This window comes from Bufo bufo, chromosome 2 (genome assembly GCF_905171765.1).
Source record: "Bufo bufo chromosome 2, aBufBuf1.1, whole genome shotgun sequence".
NCBI lineage: Eukaryota > Metazoa > Chordata > Amphibia > Anura > Bufonidae > Bufo > Bufo bufo.
Genome location: NC_053390.1, coordinates 220,785,989 through 220,807,333, shown reverse-complemented (window position 1 = coordinate 220,807,333; position 21,345 = coordinate 220,785,989). Strand labels below are relative to the sequence as shown.

General features: G+C 42.1%; 1 protein-coding gene across 1 annotated transcript in view; it reads right to left on the bottom strand.

Moving 5' to 3' along the window:
- Window positions 1–2,147: 2,147 nt before the first annotated feature.
- LOC120988639 (BRI3 binding protein) overlaps window positions 2,148–21,345 on the bottom strand; it is a 34,494-nt gene continuing 15,296 nt past the window's right edge. The window contains exons 2-3 of the mRNA XM_040416231.1: window positions 10,105–10,207; window positions 2,148–3,823 (exon numbers count right to left, since the gene is read on the bottom strand). Coding sequence (XP_040272165.1) covers window positions 3,405–3,823; window positions 10,105–10,207 — 522 coding nt within the window. The 3' untranslated portion in view covers window positions 2,148–3,404. The remainder of the gene's footprint in view (window positions 3,824–10,104; window positions 10,208–21,345) is intronic.

The window sequence follows — 21,345 nt, the reverse complement described above, 5'->3', positions numbered from 1 at the left end:
GAGAAAAAAAAGTGAGAAACATCAACCAAGAATGAGCCCTAAACATTCAGAGGTCTGCTGGTATCTTACATCATAAGAACAACTGCAATAATCTATGAACGTCTAACTATAGATGGATTATTTAATACAACTAAGGAGTACACTGGAATTTTGTGGTTCCTTATTTACGTAGGCGACATTTCACCTAGTAAAATGGTCTTTGGACCAGCCTCTAAAACAACTAAATGACAAAAACCAAATATAGCACAAAAAGGGCAACATGTGCAAAAAGAAAGCGATACACATATGGATTGTAAAAACAGTGCGTGAAGAAAAGCTATATTCAAGCACACAGTCATATTATAGCGTTCTCTATAATGGAAATAGTACTTGTATTTGGGGAACATGAGGGCAGCATCCCACTTAATGGTCAGCACGCAGCCCTAAGTGCAGGCGGTTTGCTAATGAACTAAACTTTTACCGGCTGCGATTTGTTAAAAGGACTTTCCATAGGTCATAATTATCTGATCTGTTGGCGGCCGACTCCCAGCACCCCTGCAGATTTGCTGCGAGCAGTGGTATTTGTCCGGCAGCTTCTCTGCATATTTGCCGCGCTGCAGCCGGATCGCCACCGGTCCCCGTTATAGTGAATGGGGGCTGGGTGGACTGTAGGCAGCGCACGCTAGTTACAGATCCGGCAGGGGAACGAGTAAAGTCAGTGTGAAACAGGCCTTACTCGAATGGGACTGAGCTGCACCTAACCAATGAACGAGGTGTGACGGGCCTAGAACAAGTCTAGTGAGCGCCGCAGCCTCTTTAAAACAGCTGGTTGGTGAGGGTGCCAGGAATCAGACCCCCTTCAATCAGATATTATAAATCACAAAATCCTGGAAAACTCCTTTAATGGAGACACTGTTTTAGGCAAACTATGCAATCTAGATGCCGTTATGTCGGATATCACCCTGAAACCAATAAAATAAAAAAAGCCATCTTGTCATCGCAATGAGCACACGGAACACAACTACGCTAGTTTATTGCTGCTTATCAAACCCTGAGAAAGATCTAAGCAGCAACAGGTGCGGTGACATTTGGCTGCTAAATATCCAAGCAAGTAGAATTTGGAAACTAAATTTCAATCCACCCCCTACACCCCAAGACAACACATATTAAAAATAACACTACAATATAAACTTGACTAATAAAACCCGCTATTCTACAAAGTGTAGTACAACATAAACCACGGCTCTAACACATAGCACATAGAATTGTCTGTATAGATTCATACCGAAATAATCCACAGAACCATGTACACGCACAAGCAAAACAAAGTTAAAAAAGGTATAAAAACACAACTGTAATTACTTCCTATTTTAAAAATATTAATCTTGACCACTGCACACATCTAAAAAAAAAGCAGACTTAAAATCCATTACAGATTTTATACATATTAACATCCTTAGCAAAGGCGAAATTTTGGGCCAGTTCACACGACTGATTTTTAAACACACGCGTGCAGAATACACGTGTCTTTTTCAGCGCAAAAAAAGTGTTCACTACAATACAAAGCTGAATTTTCAGCTTGAGGTTTTTGAAGCAGATTTGAAGCATATCTGCAAAAAAAAAAAAAAAAACACATGGACTTTCATGGAGCTGCTTTTTTCTGCTTCTTATTTATTTCGATGATTCAGCGCTGATCCTGCCCTAAAATAGGGCATTCTGCTTCTTTACAAGTGTAAAAAAGGAAGCAAGTGCTGCTTACCATTGAAATGAATGGGAGACTGATTTGAAGTTGATTTTGAGGCAGAAACGCTCTAAAATCTAAAAAAAAACCTGTGTGAACTGGCCCTTAGGCAGTGAGCTGCTCTGGAGGATACACAAAGTAAACACTTTTTCCAACTGATATTTTTCCATCTACTTTTCTTCCTTGCAAAGATGTAAGAAGAAAAAAAAAAAAAAAAAGATCTCGGGGTCATTTAATAATTGGGCTTTCACTTAAAGGGGGTTATCCGAGCCTGAAAATACCCCCCACCCATATGCCCGGGCCCCTGCCATTCGCCGATTGGCTGCACCTCCCCCCCCCCCCCCCCCCTTCCTCAGACACCGGATGTTTTCATCCATGCAAGGGGAGAAGCAGCGGCGGGGAGCCAGGTAATTAGAATCAGTGTGAGGGGCCCAGGCATATGGGTGGGGGGCATTTCCAGGCTCGAAAAAATACCTTTAAGAAACCAATCCAATGTGTCTGGCCTGGTGCATCACAGCATTAAAGGGATTCTCTGAGAAATTGATATTGATGGCCTATCCCCAGGATAGGTCATCAATATCTGATGGATGGTGGTCTATCTGCATCTGTAACGTTTTTCTTTTTTCCTCTGGGCTAGGGGAAGAGGAAAGGGAAAACAGACACTAAAAAGTCATTGGAGGAGATTTACTAGTCAAAGGCGCCAGTATTCTGGCACAATTTGTGAGAAAAAAGGAGTATTCCAGGTACATCAGGGTATCCCTCCAAATGAATGGAGTGACAGGTGCAGCATGCACACTACTACTCCATTAGTCTCTAGGGCACCTGTACTCTGCTATCTCTGGCAGTCCCATACAATGCACTTGCTCAATCTGCCTCTCCATTCATTTCAGTGGTCTCTGCAGAGTACAGGGCCCCTTGTTCTTGGTAGGGATCCCACTGATCAGCCCCACATTTATCAAATAGTTATTCCTCATCAGTGGATAAGGGATAGCTTGATGTAACCAAAATACTCCTTTTAAGCATTTTTGACACTTTTTAACCTTGTGCGACAAGGGAGCAAGTTTTAGCGGGAAAGGAGCGTGGCACAATATATAGTATTTAAACAGGATAAGTAAATCTGCTCCACTGTGCACCAGTTTCTATTTGTGCAGGCTACCTGCCTGCTTTTCCAATGATCAACTGACACCACCAGCCAGAACAACTGGCCATTTTTTTTTTTTCTAATATATTGGCATTAGCCAAATTAGTTACTACGCATTTAAACTGAAAAGCCACTGAGAATTCAGAATCCTCTAATGTTTAAAGGGAAGCGATTTGGCTAAGGAATTGCAAATCACCTGTATTTTACTAAAAGTATCTACAGAAATGTAAAGGACACTGAGAGGTCGCCAATACATTTTAGCAAAGTCTACATCATCTTCAGTTTTAAAATTATTTGAAACCTCTGATAATCGTGGTATGGAGACGGCAAAAAAAAACAACTCAAAATTATAAGATGTTTTTGTAAAACCTGAACATTACGTTGGCAATCTCTTTTTTTTTTTGCCTATTGCATTAACATTACATTATTGTTTTTCTACTACAAAGAATTTCTCAATCCAATGACATTAGAGATACACATCAAATACTATAAAGAGTGCTTTATGTGCTAGAGGGAGCTGGTGTGATCTACCCAACAAGAGGACTACTGGTCATTGGCTCTATCCAAACTTTCTATGACCCTGGTAAGGCGGATATTTAATAGCCTGATCTGATTGTCTAAGTGATCGATCTTGTCTTCCAGGTGGTTGTTGTTATTCCTCCTCCAGTAAACTCCAACCGGCCCGGTCATAAAGTAGATGGCTACAACAAAACAAAGAGGAAGCATGGCGTGTTCCGGTTCTCCTTCATACTTCTGGAGGATATAGACGCAGGAGAGTGCAAAGAGGCACACTCTGACCAGCCAGAAAAAACGTCCAAAGATAAAATGTAAAACATAGAAGAAAAATCCCAGGAAAAGAGAGGCAAACCAATAGGCCAGGAGAACAGCCAACACCAGCATCAGGACCCGAGTGGGGTTACTGGCCACTGAAGTCGGACTAAAGTAGTGAGTGAGGTTGGATGCTGGAACGAAAAAAATAAAAATAAAATTAAATATATATATAAAATTAGTTTAAAGCATGAGAAACAAAAGTCAATAAACAGATTTTTTTAATGAATTGAACAAAATTGATGACTAATATGATAATCTGAAATGACGACAAGTTACAGCACAACATTTAGTAAAAATGGTTGGAAAAACTATACTTTGTCCCACAGTCTATTGCAGAAGTTCTTCAACTTAGGCTAGATTCTGCTCTACCAGCATAGGCACAGAAACTTGGAATTGGGCTGTATCTGGCATATACTGGACAGCGACAGTGCCCGACGGATCCAATTGATTATAATGGAGTCAGTCAGGTCTCCAGCATGAATGCAGGAATTTTTTTATATTTTTTCTGCCAAAATCTGCTTTTGAATCTCCTGCTGGAACCTCCAACGCTGATGTGAACCCAGACAGAGGCCTCTTCAGAGGAGACATTCCTTTTTTTAGGGAAAATTCCTAAGCCTAAAGGGCCTTTTACAGGAGCGATAATCATCCAAAAGATGATTTGACTGTAGAACTCTCCTGGGATCAAACAATGAATGATAATCCGCTTGTTTGTCCTAAAGGGGTTGTTGTCTCATTAATAAATCTAATAGGCCCTTTACACAGGCCGAGAATCTCAAATATAAATGACTAATGAGCATTTATAGGAACACTTGTTAGTGATTATCTGGCGGTGTAAATGTACTGCCGATTACCTGATGAACGAGTGAACGATCTGCTACTGGCAAACGAGTTAGCATTGGGAAGAGCGATGGCATTAGCGATCGCTCCTCCCCATACTCTGAGTCTCCTCCACCAGCGAACAGCAGATTGTTTCCTTCACGATAATCTGCTGCTCTGTCGTCCCATATAAAGAGACCTTTATCCTCTATGCACAGGATAGGGAATAAGTGACTGATCAGTGGGGGTCTATTCCATTGAGATCATCTCAGATCGTGAGAATGGGGACCCGTGCTCCTGCCTGCTGTTCCATTCAACTTTATGGGACTGCGAGAGATAGCGAGTACAAGTGCTCAGTTTGTACTGCGTAACCAATGTTCCCCATTTAAACTGGGGAGCATGGGGCCCTGTTTTCATGATTGGGGAGGGCCATAGCATTTAATGACCACGGCAGCTGAGGAGGCTTTCCCCAGGAGCGCTGCACTCCTGAGGCCCAAACTGCTTCCCTGTACTGAGATCAGAAAGCAGTTCATTGGTGGTGGTAGCCTTCAGGCTGCTCGAGGCTACCATGCCTTCCATAGTTATATTCTTATCAAGTAGAAAAATATGGATGGGCACTCATATATGAAGATATAGGACGCAATTTATTCAAACATATAATGTATAACAATATAATAAAATACACTAAATTAAAAATATATAAATAAAAAGTTGCAGATAAAAAATTGATGTCTTTTGGATGGAGGTGAAATAGCACAAAAATCCTCACTGAATTTTCCCCATATAATTCTGTGATTTTAGAGAAGGGGGGAGGACAGTTGTGCAATTGGTCTCAATCCAAACAGATGGTAATTCTCCTCCAAAGCTAGTAAATCAATTTGATAAAAATGGCGTAAATATCCAATTCATATGAACACATTAAATATTGCATATATATCCTATATCCAAATATAAAATGCACGCATGTGCTATATTGCCACTGACTGATCTTAGTTGTTAAAAGTGTGTCAAAAATTAAAAATACACAGATAGCGCTCCACATATATGACTTTTCTTTTATACTTGGTAGTCTTTCTACACTATTTGATAAATTATTTAGGAAATGTCATATATCCCCTATGAGAAAAACCTTTTTTTTCCAAATATTTAAGACATCTTTATGAAAAAACACTAATAGGAGACAAAAATGCAAGCCATCCAAAGAAAACGCAACAAAAACGCAGATACGTTTTTTGATGAAATCGATTCAGAAGAGATCCATTTAGAAGAAAACTACCCTCCATATTTAGAAACTGTAGAAATTTGCAATTAATCTGCATATGTATACATTATATATATTTTTTATGTCATTTTATATGTACTTTCATGCATATATTTTTCTTATACACACGTTTTATACATTTTTATGTCAATTTATTGTATATTTATATCGATTTAATACATACGTCTTTGGTAGTAACAACATACCATGAATTATAACTTAAGAACGAAATGTCCTATTTAATTAATTATAAGTGGACCAAAATATAAACACAAAATTGCAAATATAACAGAGAAAACGCATCCTTATGAAAAAAAAACGCATTAAAAACGCAAGTAAGCTATAAAGACAGAAAATGACATCCAGAAATTTGAGCCAGATTGGCCTTTTGGTGGAATTCTGGGTCCAGACCGGGTTTTGAGTAAGACCCAGATCTAGTATAAATTACATTGATTCACAGAATCGGGGTATACCACTGAGGAAGGGGAAAGAGTCTCCCCGAAACGCGTCTGGTGTGAAATCTTTGACAAATACCCCGTTTCCTATGGATACAAGTGCACTACAAAGAAGAAGATAAAAATTTTCCTGCTACCTTAGAAAGACCTCAATACGTCATTGACCTGCGCCTAAAGCTGCAAGTGCGTAACTCTCATATCGAGCCAGCCCTTGAAACCAGCTGGGAAGCACACGTGGGACGCAACAAACTCCATAGCCGGGACGCCGGCACTTAATACGGAGTAGCAACTTATTCGCAAGCCCCCACAAACAAAGAACCAGGCAAAGGTAAGCCCAGATACTGGGTAGAAAACTTATGAGGCAAAATACTAAGCTATTTTAAGGAGAAATAACGAATTGCACTTAGTAACATACTAAGGACTCTTTATGCTAACAACCTCCATTTGGTTGAATCGCAACATCACTCTGTGGATATAACAGAGACTGGATACATTTTGCAAAAGACTACCAAGTATAAAAGAAAAGTCATATGTGGAGCGCTATCTGTGTATTTAATTTTTGACACACTTTTAACAACTAAGATCAGTCAGTGGCAATATAGCACATGCGTGCATTTTATATTTGGATATAGGATATATATGCAATATTTAAGGTGTTCATATGAATTGGATATTTACGCCATTTTTATCAAATTGATTTACTAGCTTTGGAGGAGAATTACCATCTGTTTGGATTGAGACCAATTGCACAACTGTCCTCCCCCCTTCTCTAAAATCACAGAATTATATGGGGAAAATTCTGTGAAAATTTTTGTGCTATTTCACCTCCATCCAAAAGACATCAATTTTTTATCTGCAACTTTTTATTTATATATTTTTAATTTAGTGTATTTATTATATTGTTATACATTATATGTTTGAATAAATTGCATCCTATATCTTCATATACGAGTGCCCATCCATATTTTTCTACATTTTAATCCAATTTTGAGGGGTGTCTCAAATTTTGGTTGTGCACCTGCCCTGAGAGAGCAGAGGTGAGCGGATTTCTGAACTTTATTTATATTCTTATCAAGGCCTGCAGGTGGCAGAGCTCCATAAGAATATATTGAATCTCCCATGAGCTGCATTCTTAAATAAATGCAGTTTATAGCAGAAATGATCTAATGATCTCATGTTAACATAAAAAAAGTAAAAAAAAAGTTTGTTTTTAAAAATAAAAATTCAAAATCACTCCCCTTTCCACATAAAAGAAAACAAACAAACATCATTTGTACCTCCTCGATTAAGAGAATGAAAATACTTGAATATTACTATATTATAAATATATTCCAAAATACCTCTCATTAGTTATAATGGCTCGTTTAGTCTGAGGAACAATAAAATGGCCACTGTCCTACTAGTACACACAATACCTGTCCTAATCTCACAGGAGAACAAGTTACTTCAGGACATGGAGCTAAGCTAAAGAGCTGCCTCAGCCTCCTCTCTGATCTACTTGTCATAGATTATGATCCTGAAAAGCGTTGAGCGAATCGAGCTTCAAATCCAAGATCAGAAGATGATTCGTTAAAAACTTAGTTTTCAAATGAATGGGCTCTGGCGAGGTGAAATTAGTTATCACCCAAGTCTTGCAGGTTTTTGGTGAATAACTTTTGCCATTGATTTTTAAACTTGAAAACCATTTTAAAACTTGGATCCGAAGTCTGCTTCCGTAACAGCTGGTACCTTGGTACCAAAGCCGACTTCGGATCCAAGTTTTAAACAGTTTTTTAAGTCTGAAGTTATTCACCAAAGTCTTGCGAGACTTGGGTGATAATAAATTTCTCTCACCGGAGCCCAGACATTTGAATGCTGTAGGGAGACAAATCTCCGTACAGCACTCAAACGAAGTTTTGACTGAAACGACTTCGGATCTAATATCCGAAGCTCGCTTCGCTCAACACTAGTCCTGAGCACTGTTCAATATTATCTTCAGCTGAATCTCTGTAGGAATGGAGTTCATAAGGAGACAAAGCACACAGAAGAGGTGGGGATGTGGCTGATGAGCAGCAGCACTTGTATGCAGTCTCCATTACCACAGTTTGCCCTGTCCGTCCTCTCCGTACTTCATGTCTCCTCATGAACTTCAACAGGATTCAGCTAAAGATCTTATCTGTATTCAGGATCATAATTTCGGACAAGTACCGTATTTTCCCCCCCATAAGACGCACTTTCCCCCTCCCAAAAGTGGGGGAAAAATGCCCCTGCGTCTTATGGGGCGAATGCTGCCATCGCAGACTGCGATGTATCAGCTGGAGGGGGAGGGGCCGGTGTCATGCAAATGCGGCGGGGCGGTCACTGTACTCCGGCCCCGCCGCTCACTCACTGCTTTATTGCTTAAACATTTTATAATAGCTTTAATTGACGTTCCGATCCCCAGCCCCATCTGTACTACCGTACTTGCTAAATGTCCTGTAGCAGGCAGAGCAGGGCGGCGGCCTGCCGTAACTCACTGATGTCACGTCACATGCCTGCGCCGCCTAATTCATTCATAAAGTAGGCGGCGCAGGCACGTCACGTGACATCAGTGAGTTCCGGCCGGCCGCCCGCCCTGCTCTGCCTGCTACAGGACATTTAGTAAGTACGGTAGTACAGATGGGGCTGGGGATCGGAACGTCAATTAAAGCTATTATTATAAAATGTTTATTCAATAAAGCAGTGAGTGAGCGGTGGGGCCGGAGTACAGTGACCGTACCAGCCCCGCCGCATTTGCATGACACCGGCCCCTCCTCCCTCCCCCAGGTTTAGCTATGGTATATTAGGGCATCTGTGGATGCCACTATTATGGGGTGGGGGATCTGTGGGTGACACATATATAGCAGTGCCATCCACAGATCCACCCCCATAACAGTGCCATCCACAGATCCCCCATAATAGTGTCATGCACAGACCACCATTAGTTCAAAACCCACCAAAAGCACACCTTTTGGTTAAAAAAAAAATCTTATTATTTTCCTCCTCAAAAACCTAGGTGCGTCTTATGGTCCGGTGCGTCTTATAGGGCGAAAAATACGGTAGAGCAGAGAGGAGGATGAGGCCGCTCTTTGGCTCAGTGTTGTGAAGTAACTTGTCCGCCTGTGTGATTAAGATAGGTTTTGTGTGTACTAACAGGACAGCGGCCATTTTATTTCACCTAATGATTGCTCCCTAGACAAAACGAGCAATTATAAATAATGAAAGCTATTTGGGAATGTATTTATAATAAAGTAATATTACAGTATTTTCTCTTTTTCTTAATTCCCGGAGAACCCCTTTAAACAAGTGACAATCAACTTGATATACCATCGACCAGCACTCTTTACTGGCAATTTATCTGCCCATGTAAAAAGAACCCTCGGCTATTAAACAAGTTCGCTAATCCAAGCAGCTGGCCAGTGTACTGTCAGTGTAAAGTCTCTCCAGCACCACTATTTTCAAGAGTATTGGTAACAAAGGGGCTGTCAGGAAGTGTATAATATATGGAACAGTTCTCATTTGCAGTTGTTAGCCTCAGTGCACATTGCACATTCGTTGGTGGTATACAATGGGAGATTTCGTCCTCTGAGCATTAGAGCAAGTGTTTTTTGAATTCAGAGATTTTTCTAATCTGGTGGAAAGGAAAACTCGCTTAGTTGCCCATAGAAACCAATCAGATTCCACTTTTAATTATTCAGCTCCTCTGGAAAATGAAAGGTAGAACCTGATTGGTTGCTATGGGCAACTAAGCCCATTTTCCTTTTCACCGGTTTTGATAAATCTCTCCCAAACTTCACATTGAAATATTTGTTACCTCACTAAGCAGCCTTATCTAGAATATGTTATCGGTTGTAAGAAGGCAGGCTGTAAATAACCTACTCACCATCAATCCCAAGTACATCCAGGAGGTCTGTCCATATTCTCCACAGAGTGTCCACCAACACGTCTACTCCATACACAAACCTCTCAGTCAGTCGTGAAAAGAACTAACAAAAGAACAAAGAATTTAGATGACAAACTGTCAGGAAGCAACAGAACCTATTGTGTTCTATGTTAAATAGAAAGTGACAGTGTGACTACAAAAATTACAATGATCTTCTGCATGATTAGGCTTTGTGCAGAGAGGACAATTATGAAGTGAATACTAATGATCGATTTCATTATGGAAGTGGTCAGTAGTATGCAGGAGGCTCGGGGAGCAGTGAATGTAGAGCCACTAGCGCTGGCTGTACTCACCGCACCCTGGTCTTCTTCCAGGCAGCGCGCTGCACTATGTACTTACTGTGCATAACATCAGGACATAGTGCACGCCTATGTGCACTATGACCCGACACTGTGCGATGTCCGGTAAAAGTGCAGCGTGGTGTTGGCAGAAGACCAGGGAGCAGTGAATACAGGAACAGCGGCTGGATCTGCACAGTGGTGGCACATAGCAGGGCATAGCAACTGTAAATGGGGCACATGTGGGCACAGCAACTGTAAAGGGGCATAACTACTGTGAAGGGGGGCACAATGTGGGCATACTACTGTTAAGGGGGAGCACAATGTGGGCATAACTACTGTTAAGGGGGAGCACAATGTGGGCATAACTACTGTTAAGGGGGAGCACAATGTGGGCATAACTACTGTTAAGGGGGAGCACAATGTGGGCATAACTACTGTTAAGGGGGAGCACAATGTGGGCATAACTACTGTTAAGGGGGAGCACAATGTGGACACAAAAGGGGGAATAATTATTATGTGGGGACATTAAAGGGGTTCTGCAGTTTGTTTAAAGTGATGATCTATCCTCTGGATAGATCATCAGCATCTGATCGGCGGGGGTCCGACACCAGGAACCCCCGCCGATCAGCTGTTTGAGAAGGCAGCGGCGCTCCAGCAGTGCAGCGGCCTTCTGACTGTTTACCGCTGGCCCAGTGACGTCACGACTAGTATCAACTTGCCTGGGCGCGGCTAAGCTCCATTTAAGTGAACGGAGTTTAGCCGCGCCCAGGCAAGTTGATACTAGTTGTGACGTCACTGGGCCAGCGATAAACAGTGAGAAGGCCGTGGCGCTGCCTTCTCATACAGCTGATCAGCGGGAGTCCCGGGTGTCGGACCCCCGCCGATCAGATGCTGATGATCTATCCAGAGGATAGATCATCACTTTAAACAAACTGCAGAACCCCTTTAACTCCTTAACGACCCAGGAACAGAATGTTCATCCTACAGAATGAATTGTACTGAATTGAAACAGAGATCAAACCCTGAAAAGGTGAAGTTCCACAGTGGGACAAATATAAAAAGTAAAAAAAAAGTGAAAAAAATTGTTTTCTTTTATAATAAAAAAAATAAATGTAAAAGTTTCAAGTAAAAAAAAAAAAAAAAAAAAGTCCATAATAAAGTAAAAAAAAAAAATTGTACTAATCTAACAGTCACCACATCCTGCAAAAATTTAGCCCCTACCTAAGACAATCGCCCAAAAAAAAAAAAATTATAAATAAAAATATGGCTCAGACTATTGAGACTAAAACATGATATTTTTTTTTTTGGGCTTCAAAAATGCTTTTATTCTGTTAAATGTAAAAAAAAATAAAAAAGTAGACATATCTCCTTGTCCGTAACAACCTGCTCTATAAAAATACCACATGACTTACGCGCTCAGGTGAACACCGTAAAAAATAAAAAATAAAAACTGTGTCAAAAAAGCAATTTTTGACACAGTACATAATAAAAAAGTGTAATAGCAAGCAATCAAAGAGTCATATGCACCCCAAAATAGTGCCCAACTGTCATCTTAGGCTCCATTCACACGTCCGCAAAATGGGTCCGCATCCTTTCCGCAATTTTGCGGAAAGTGTGCGGACCCATTCATTCTCTATGGGGACGGAATGGATGCGGACAGCACACAGTGTGCTGTCTGCAGCCGCAATTGCGGAGCGCGCCCCCGATTTTGGGTACGCAGCTCCGCAAAAAGATAGAGCATGTCCTATTCTTGTCCGCAGCTTGCGGACAAGAATAGGCATTTCAATGGGGGTGACGGGCTGGTGTGTTGCGGACCCGCAATTTGCGGGTCCGCAACACATCACGGACGTGTGAATAGAGCCTTATCCTGCAAAAATGATACCCTACCTAAGACAAATCTCCTAAAAAAAAAATAATAGGGCACTTAGAATATGGAGACACTAAAACATGATTTTTTTTAATTCAAAAATTCTGTTATAGTGTAAAACTTAAATAAAAAAGTATACATATTAGGCATCGCCGCGTCCGTAACAACCTGCTCTATAAAAATATCACATGACCTAACCCCTCAGATGAACTCCGGATAAAATAAAAAAAGTGTCAAAAAAGCCATTTTTTGTCACCTTACATTACAAAAAGTGTAATACTAAGCGATCAAAAAGTCATACGCACCCTAAAATAGTACCAATCAAACCATCAACTCATACCGAAAAAAAAATTAGACCTTACATAAGACAGTCGCCAAAAAAAAAAAAAAAAAATGGCTTTCAGAATATGGAGACACTGAAAAAAATAATTTTTATAGTCGTATTTGGTATTGTCGCGTCCGTAACAACCTGCTGTATAAAAATAGCACACGATTTAACCTGTCAGATGAACATTGTAAATAACAAAAAATAAAAACAGTGCAAAAAACAGCTATTTTTCTTACCTTGCCTCACAAAAACTGTAATATAGAGCAACCAAAAAACATACAGTGGCGGAAATAATTATTTGACCCCTCACTGATTTTGTAAGTTTGTCCAATGACAAAGAAATGAAAAGTCTCAGAACAGTATCATTTCAATGGTAGGTTTATTGTAACAGTGGCAGATAGCACATCAAAAGGAAAATCGAAAAAATAACTTTAAATAAAAGATAGCAACTGATTTGCATTTCATTGAGTGAAATAAGTATTTGAACCCTCTAACAAAAAAAGACTTAATACTTGGTGGAAAAACCCTTGTTTGCAAGCACAGAGGTCAAACGTTTCTTGTAATTGATGACCAAGTTTGCGCACATTTTAGGAGGAATGTTGGTCCACTCCTCTTTGCAGATCATCTCTAAATCCCTAAGGTTTCGAGGCTGTCTCTGTGCAACTCTGAGCTTGAGCTCCCTCCATAGGTTTTCGATTGGATTAAGGTCCGGAGACTGACTAGGCCACTCCATGACCTTAATGTGCTTCTTCTTGAGCCACTCCTTTGTTGCCTTTGCTGTATGTTTTGGGTCATTGTCGTGCTGGAACACCCATCCACGTAGAGTTGTTGCGATACCAAATTTTTGATTCGGTTTCGATACCATGAAAAAGTATTGCGATACTCGATACCATTCGATACCACGCGAAAAAAATAAACAAAAAAAGCCACGTGCATTCCTCATTTTTAAAAATGGCGAATCGCGCAGTTTTTATTTTATTTTTTCTGTTCCGGCATTCACCACCTAGATTTTTTTTTTATATTTTAATAGTTTGGACTTTTCTGACGTGGCGATGTAATATGTTTATTTATATATTTTATATGTGAAATTGGGAAAAGGGGGGTGATTTATACTTCATATTTTAGTGTTTTTTTTTTTTTCACTTTTTATTTAATAACTATTTCCCCCCTTAGGGGCTAGAACCTGGGATCTTTCATCCCTTTTCCTATTCACCCTGATAGATCTCTATCAGGGTGAATAGGACTCCACACTGTCCCTGCTGCTCTGTGCTTTGTGCACACAGCATCAGGGATGTTACCATGGCAACCAGGGCTTCTGTAGCGTCCTGGCTGCCATGGTAACCGATCGGAGCCCCAGGCTTACACAGCTGGGGCTCCGATCAGAAGCTGCCACTGCACCACCAATGAGGGGGAGTGGAGAGGTCCCTGTGGCCACTGCCACCAATGATTTTAATACTGGAGGGTTGAGAGGGGCCGGCGCACTGTGCCACCAATGATTTTAATGGGATGGGGGGATTGAGGGGGGGGGGGGGCACACTGCACCACCAATGATTTTACCCCTTTATACAGGAGGCGGGTACTAGCAGATCAGCGGCAGTTAACTGCCGCTGATCGCAGCTCCCTGTCAGGGGCAGGGTGCCGGCAATGCGATTCTGCTGCCGGCACCCGCCTCCTGTATGTGTTAAAGACTGACTACTGTATATGAGTCCAGACTTTCACTATTAGGCCACACAGAGCGGCGCCCAGCGATGTCTCAGCACTCACCATTTAGTCCTGGGCGCCGCTCCGTTCGCCCGCAGTGCCCCATTACTGTCTCCTCTCCTGCTCCACATGCTGCTGATTACTATCGGAGCGATGGGAGGAGACATCAGCTTCACTAGTGGGCGTTCCTTCTCCCTGGCTGTAGCGCTGTCCAATCGCAGCGCAGGGAAAAGGAACGCCCACTAGTGAAGCTGATGTCTCCTCCCATCGCTCCGATAGTAATCCTATCATTGGGGGCGCAGTGCGCCCGCCCCTCCTCCGCCCCTCTCTTCTCATTGCCGCCCCTCCTCCACCCCCTCTCTTCTCATTGCCGCCCCTCCTCCGCCCCTCTCTTCTCATTGGTGGCAGCGGCAGCAGCACAGGGGGAGGGAGGACAGCTTCCTTCTCCCCGTGCTGCTGAGAGAGAACATGAGCGCGCCGATAGCAGCGCGCTCATGTTCAGAGATACTAGACTGCGCAGAAGCGCAGCCCAGTATCGAAAAAACGGAAATCCCGGTATCGTATCGATACCGGGACAAAAGTATCGATTGGGTATCGAAATTTCGATACCCGCAACAACCCTACATCCACGACCCATTTTCAGTTTCCTGGCAGAGGGAAGGAGGTTGTCGCTCAGGATTTCACGATACATGGCTCCGTCCATTTTCCCGTTTATGCGAATAAGTTGTCCTGTGCCCTTAGCAGAAAAACACCCCCAAAGCAAAATGTTTCCACCCCCATGCTTGACGGTGGGGACGGTGTTTTGGGGGTCATAGGCAGCATTTTTCTTCCTCCAAACACAGCGAGTTGAGTTAATGCCAAAGAGCTCTATTTTGGTCTCATCAGACCACAGCACCTTCTCCCAGTCACTCTCTGAATCATTCAGGTGTTCATTGGCAAACTTCAGACGGGCCTGCACATGTGCCTTCCTGAGCAGGGGGACCTTGCGAGCCCTGCAGGATTTTAATCCATTGCGGTGTAATGTGTTTCCAATGGTTTTCTTGGTGACTGTGGTCCCTGCTAATTTGAGGTCATTAACTAACTCCTCCCGTGTAGTTCTAGGATGCTTTTTCACCTTTCTCAGAACCATTGACACCCCACGAGGTGAGATCTTGCGTGGAGCCCCAGAGCGAGGTCGATTGATGGTCATTTTGTGCTCCTTCCATTTTCGAACAATCGCACCAACAGTTGTCACCTTCTCTCCCAGCTTCTTGCTAATGGTTTTGTAGCCCATTCCAGCCTTGTGCAGGTCTACAATTTTGTCTCTGACATCCTTGGACAGCTCTTTGGTCTTTCCCATGTTGGAGAGTTTGGAGTCTGCTTGATTGATTGATTCTGTGGACAGGTGTCTTTTATACAGGTGACTAGTTAAGACAGGTGTCCTTAATGAGGGTGACTAATTGAGTAGAAGTGTCTAACCACTCTGTGGGAGCCAGAACTCTTAATGGTTGGTAGGGGTTCAAATACTTATTTCACTCAATGAAATGCAAATCAGTTGCTATCTTTTATTTAAAGTTATTTTTTCGATTTTCCTTTTGATGTGCTATCTGCCACTGTTACAATAAACCTACCATTGAAATGATACTGTTCTGAGACTTTTCATTTCTTTGTCATTGGACAAACTTACAAAATCAGTGAGGGGTCAAATAATTATTTCCGCCACTGTATGCATCTAAAATAGTACCAACAAAACTGCCACCTTATCCCGTAGTTTCCAAAATGGGATCTTTTTTTGGAGTTTCAACATCAGGGGTCTTTAAATGTGACATGGCAGCTTAAAATTATACCAGTGAAATCTGCCTTCCAAAAACCATATGGCGTTCCTTTCCTTCTGCGCCCTGCCGTGTGCCTGTACAGCAGTTTACGACCACATATGGGGTGTTTCTGTAAACTAAAGAATCAGGGCAATAAATATTGAGTTTTGTTTGGCTGTTAACCCTTGCTTTGTTAGTGGGAAAAAAAATATTAAAATGGAAAATCTGCCCAAAAAATGAAATTCTGAAATTGCATCTCTATTTTCCATTAATTCTTGTGGAACACTTGGGCCCCTTTCACACAGGCGAGTATTCCCCGCGGATGCGATGCGCGAATTGAACGCATTGCACCTGCACTGAATACCGACCCATTCATTTCTATGGGGCTGTTCACATGAGCGGTGATTTTCACGCATCACTTGTGCGTTGCGTGAAAATCGCAGCATGCTCTATATTCTGCGTTTTTCACGCAACGCAGGCCCCCTCCAGCACCATTTTACTATGCATTCTGTATTCAAAATGCTATTATTTTCCCTTATAACAATGTTATAAGGGAAAATAATACAATCTACAAAACACCGATCCCAAGCCCGAACTTCTGTGAAGAAGTTCGGGTTTGGGTACCAAACATGCGTGATTTTCCTCACCTGAGTGCAAAACGCATTACAATGATTTGCACTCGTGCGGAAAAAATCGCGGGTGTTCCCGTGACGCACCCGCACATTTTCCCGCAACGCCGTCTGAAAGAGGCCTTAAAGGGTTAACAAAGTTTGTAAAATCAGTTTTGAATACCTTGAGGTGTAGTTTCTAAAATGGGGTCATTTTTGGTGGTTTCTATTATGTAAACCTCACAAAGTGACTTCAGACCTGAACTGGTCCTTAAAAAGGCATTTTAAATGAATTTTTAAAAAAAATCCAAATATTTACAAGTGGTTATTGAAGGAAAATAAAAACACCTCAAACTTCATTACATAATTTTTCCCCAACGACAATATCCCCTATGTGTTCATAGACTGAGCATACTGCAGGGTTCAGAAGAGAGCACCATGTGCATGATGCCTTAAAAACTTGGAACTACATACCACACAGACTTTACCAAGGGGTGTAATGAACATTTATACTGCACAGGTGTTTTGCAAAAACAAATGCACAGCAGATGGTGCAAAGTGAAATTTTTACACGGATATGCCTTTTCAGTAGCCAATATGTTGTGCCCACAATGCCAGTGTGAAAAGTAAACCCTCCAAATACTATGTGTAAGACTTGAGAATATTCCAGCACCCAAGTGTGAAAAATGTATTCAAAACAAAGATTTATTCCAAATTAATGAAATGTTTCCCCACAGCCCAGATGGCATCTCCAGGAGCACCGAGTGAGACTACACAAGATATGGCATGAATATGAAGGCTAGGTGAGCGGAACTTTTTTCCCCCTATTAGATCGTTGCCCCATATTATTATGCTGTGTTTCCTGGTTTTACAAACACACTACATGTGGCCCTATTCTTTTACTTGAAAATATGACTGGGCTCAAGAGTAAAATGAAAATCATGTGCATATTGAGGCCCAATGTTGTGATTTACAGCACTTGTGCCGACTACTGTAGAGGCTCTGGAGTGAAATAATAAATGGAACCCCTGAGAAACTGCTCCATTTTGTAAATTTGCTATAAATGAAATTCTAATGCCCAGCTCATACCCAGTGGGAAACATGAAATGTTATCTTTATTCTGCTGGTCAGATTACAAAGATACCAATTTCATATCCATTTTTTTTAAGTTTTGCTATTTTTCCTCTGTGTCGCCATTTTCTGAGAGCCATATTTTTATTTTTCTGGCAATTCTCTTGTGTGACACTTGTTTTTTGCCGGATGAGTTGATGATGTTTTTCATTGGTACCATTTTGGGGTACATAAGATTTTTTGATCGCTTCACATTCCACAGTTTTTTGCAGGGTGAGGTGACCAAAATATGGCTTTTCTCTCATAGAATTTATTATATATATTTTTTTTTACAGCATAAACGTAACTGGGTAGATCATGTGATTTTTTTTTATAGAGCAAATTGTTATTGAGAGATATATATATATATATATATATATATATATATACACATATACATATATATATACACACACACACACACACACAAAACTCAAAAAAATAAAGGGAACACAAATACAACACATCCTAGATCTGAGTTAATTAAATATTCTTCTGAAATACTTTGTTCTTTACATAGTTGAATGTGCTGACAACAAAATCACACAAAAATTAAAAAATGGAAATCAAATTTTTCAACCCATGGAGGTCTGGATTTGGAGTCACACTCAAAATTAAAGTGGAAAAACACACTACAGGCTGATCCAACTTTGATGTAATGTCCTTAAAACAAGTCAAAATGAGGCTCAGTAGTGTGTGTGGCCTCCACGTGCCTGTATGACCTCCCTACAACGCCTGTGCATACTCATGATGAGGTGGCGGACGGTCTCCTGAGGAATATCCTCCCAGACCTGGACTAAAGCATCTGCCAACTCCTGGACAGTCTGTGGTGCAAAGTGACGTTGGTGGATAGAGCGAGACATGATGTCCCAGATGTGCTCAATTGGATTCAGGTCTGGAGAACGGGCGGGCCAGTCCATAGCATCAATGCCTTCATCTTGCAGGAACTGCTGACACACTCCAGCCACATGAGGTCTAGCATTGTCTTGCATTAGGAGGAACCCAGGGCCAACCGCACCAGCATATGGTCTCACAAGGGGTCTGAGGATCTCATCTCGGTACCTAATGGCAGTCAGGCTACCTCTGGCGAGCACATGGAGGGCTGTGCGGCCCTCCAAAGAAATGCCACCCCACACCATTACTGACCCAATGCCAAACCGGTCATGCTGGAGGATGTTGCAGGCAGCAGAACGTTCTCCACGGCGTCTCCAGACTCTGTCACGTCTGTCACATGTGCTCAGTGTGAACCTGCTTTCATCTGTCAAGAGCACAGGGCGCCAGTGGCGAATTTGCCAATCTTGGTGTTCTCTGGCAAATGCCAAACGTCCTGCACAGTGTTGGGCTGTAAGCACAACCCCCACCTGTGGACGTCGGGCCCTCATATCACCCTCATGGAGTCTGTTTCTGACCATTTGAGCAGACACATGCACATTTGTGGCCTGCTGGAGGTCATTTTGCAGGGCTCTGGTAGTGCTCCTCCTGTTCCTCCTTGCACAAAGGCGGAGGTAGCGGTCCTGCTGCTGGGTTGTTGCTCTCCTACGGCCTCCTCCACGTCTCCTGATGTACTGGCCTGTCTCCTGGTAGCGCCTCCATGCTCTGGACACTACGCTGACAGACACAGCAAACCTTCTTGCCACAGCTCGCATTGATGTGCCATCCTGGATAAGCTGCACTACCTGAGCCACTTGTGTGGGTTGTAGACTCCGTCTCATGCTACCACTAGAGTGAAAGCACCGCCAGCATTCAAAAGTCACCAAAACATCAGCCAGGAAGCATAGGAACTGAGAAATGGTCTGTGGTCATTACCTGCAGAACCCCTCCTTTATTGGGGGTGTCTTGCTAATTGCCTATAATTTCCACCTGTTGTCTATCCCATTTTCACAATAGCATGTGAAATTGATTGTCACTCAGTGTTGCTTCCTAAGTGGACAGTTTGATTTCACAGAAGTGTGATTGACTTGGAGTTACATCGTGTTGTTTAAGTGTTCCCTTTATTTTTTTGAGCAGTGTATATAAAATCTGTGACATTTTCTGGGAGCCGTATTTTTTTTCTGACAATGGTCTTGTGTGAGGGCTTTCCTTGCAGGATGAGGTGATGTTTTCATTGATACCATTTTGGGGTACATATCACTTATTGATCGCTTGATATGATCGTTTTTGGGGGTGAGGTGACAAAAAAGGAAGTTCTGGCATAGTTTGGCTTTTTTTTTTACGGTGTTCACCTGACAGGGTAAATCATGTAATATTTTTAGAGTGACGGTTGTTATGTACACGGTGATACCTAAAATGTCTACTTCTTACAAAAGTAAATGGCTTGATGAGAGGAAAGGTGACAATTACTCTTACCAGTAATTTGATTTCCCGTAGCCTCCACAACAGCACTGGCAGGAGCTTGATCCCACCTCCCAGCGACAGGAAACAACAGCGGAAGCCCAAATAAAAAGACACCTGCTCCTACATACTCCAATTAATGACAGAGAACCTAAGATAAATCATACCAACAGAACATCTCAAACACACCGTGAAAAATTTTTTTTTTGGCGAGCAAATTTACCCACAATTACCAGTAAGAGTAATTGTTATCTTTCCCTAACGCCTCCACACCGGCAGGAGATTTTCAGAGAAGAACGTTTAGGGAGGGACTACAGCCGAAAGGACCTTACGTCCAAATGCCAGATCCTGGTTAGACATAACATCAATTTTATAATGCCTGGAGGTGGTCATGGGGTTAGACCATGTGGCGGCCTTACATATCTGATCTACCGAGGCTACCCCTCTTTCAGCCCAAGATGTGGACAACGCCCTAGTGGAATGGGCCTTCAACCCTAAGGCCTCTTTTACCCGGGCGTTGCGGGAAAAGGTGCGGGTGCGTTGCGGGAACATGCACGATTTTTCCGCGCGAGTGCAAAACATTATAATGCGTTTTGCACGCGCGTGAGAAAAATCTGCATGTTTGGTACCCAAACCCGAACTTCTTCACAGAAGTTCGGGCTTGGGATCGGTGTTCTGTAGATTGTATTATTTTCCCTTATAACATGGTTATAAGGGAAAATAATAGCATTCTGAATACAAAATGCATAGTACAATAGCGCTGGAGGGGTTAATTTTTTTTTTTAACTCACCTTAACGCACTTGATCGCGCAGCCCGGCTTCTCTTCTGTCTTCTTTTTTGCTGTGTGCAGGAAAAAGACCTGTGGTGACGTCACTCCGGTCATCACATGGTCCGTCACATGATCTTTTACCATGGTGATGGATCATGTGATGACCGGAGTGACTTCACCACAGGTCCTTTTCCTGCACACAGCAAAGAAGTAGACAGAAGAGAAGCCGGGCTGCGCGATCAAGTGGATTAAGGTGAGTTAAATTTTTTATAATTTTTTTTTAACCCCTCCAGCGCTATTTATTATACTATGCATTCTGTATTCAGAATGCTATTATTTTCCCTTATAACCACGTTATAAGGGAAAATAATGATCGGGTCTCCATCCCGATC